At 63.1% G+C, this 1,605-nt stretch overlaps 1 protein-coding gene across 1 annotated transcript in view; it reads right to left on the bottom strand.

Annotated features, from left to right (window-relative positions):
* The window catches only part of LLGL1 (LLGL1, scribble cell polarity complex component), a 36,343-nt gene that overhangs the window by 12,644 nt on the left and 22,094 nt on the right, over positions 1-1,605 (bottom strand). Inside the window, exons 7-8 of the mRNA XM_019512575.1 lie at positions 1,337-1,472; positions 549-603 (exon numbers count right to left, since the gene is read on the bottom strand). Coding sequence (XP_019368120.1) covers positions 549-603; positions 1,337-1,472 — 191 coding nt within the window. The remainder of the gene's footprint in view (positions 1-548; positions 604-1,336; positions 1,473-1,605) is intronic.

Genomic DNA, 1,605 nt, shown 5'->3' with positions numbered 1-1,605 from the left:
CCCCCCCCCCCCGGGAGTAGGGCATCACTTTGCATGAGGAGGTTCTTGGGCACAGAGAGGCAAAGCCAGGGGCAGCCCTGCCCGCAGAGGGCAGAGAGGAGAGGACCATGACAGCAGGCCAGCACCATGGAGGCCTTGGGAGCAGAGCAAGAGACAGCAGCGAGCTGGAGCCAAATCGCTAAGCGAGTACCCCATGGCCCCCACAGCCCCAACGCCTCCCTGGGACAGCCCCAGCCAGCTGCACCAGATGTTCTCCAGCCCCCGTGCACAGCCTGGGTGGGCAGACTGCAGAGGTGCAGGCAGGAGCTCGGCCGCAACCTGCCGGCAGCACTGAGCAAAGCCTCCTGCCTTCCCCTGGCTGGGCCAAGCACACAGAGGCGGAGGCAGGGGATTCAGCGAGGGATACTCTACTGGAGGGCCAGAGGTGGGGGGTCATGGCTAAGGGAGACAAGAAGCAGGGCTGTCCACTCCAGTTGACAACCCCCTGCCCCAGCCTCGTGGGGGGGGAGGATTGGCAATGCCTAGAACCGTGCTGGCATGGGACGTACCCGGACTCGCAGGTCCTCCACAGGATCTTGTTGATGGCTTTGCAGGGGAAAGGACCTGCAAGAAGTGAGGGAGGGGCTGTATCAGATGCAAGCTCCTACGGGCCGTCAGTCTCGGCCCTGGCGGCTCGCAACCCAGTTTCTCCATGCATCAGCTGGAGCCTGGCGCACACTGCCCGCGCGGCTCCCTTGTACGAGGCAGATGCCCAGCGAGGCTCACTGTGCAGACTTGACATCCAATCTGCCCCTGCAAGAGGGCCCTGGATGCTGCCTTCAGCCCTGTTCTGGGCTGGTCCTTCAGGTGGCCTTGAACTAGGTGAGGGGCCTGAACTGCACCCTCTAGCCCAGCTGGGCAAGGCATCTCCTCGCAGGAGGCAGCCAGAAAGGCCGGGGAAGAAGCCAAATCCCTCAGGAGAACTTCACCCATCTCACCGGGGAGTGCTACCAGCTCCAGCGACTCCAAGCCAGCCGGGGCGCCCTGGCCTACTACAGCAGTCAGGCAGGGAAGAAACACCTCCTCTGACACCAAGGTGAGACCTAAATCGACCTAACCTAACCCTTTCCACCTGGACCCACGGCTGACACGCCAGGGATTGCTCCCCACCCAGCGGGGGACTTCCAGTGCTCACACTTATGGCTGCAGGGAGGTCCAGGTGCTGCACGAAGCAGGGGTGATGCCAGGGGTCACACATGCCTGCACCCCCTCTCCTGCTAGAGCAGGGGCAGGAGAAGTCAGGCATGACTAGGGAAGCAGTGCGGGGGGAGCAGGCTGCGAGGCCAAGCCGACTCACCGTAAGGGATGGTGGACAGGAGGGGCTGCAGCGTCTTCTGGCTAGAGCTGTTCAGGGACCACACCATGTAGCCGCCATCGCTGTGCGAGCTCACCACGGTCTTGCCGCTCCGCTCCCAGGTGAGGCTTTCCAGCTGCTGAGAGACGCAACCAGGGCCGTGAATCGGAGATTGGAAGAAGCCAAGGGGTCCTTGGGGAAGGGCCTGAGCAAACCCTTGATGAGCCAAGAGGAAAGGGAGCCCTTGGCTTGCTCATGGGGTGTGTGTTGGG

The sequence above is a fragment of the Gavialis gangeticus genome, unplaced genomic scaffold, assembly GCF_001723915.1.
Source record: "Gavialis gangeticus isolate Ggan-Ray unplaced genomic scaffold, GavGan_comp1, whole genome shotgun sequence".
Taxonomy (NCBI): domain Eukaryota; kingdom Metazoa; phylum Chordata; order Crocodylia; family Gavialidae; genus Gavialis; species Gavialis gangeticus.
This window is presented reverse-complemented; position numbering and strand designations above follow the sequence as displayed.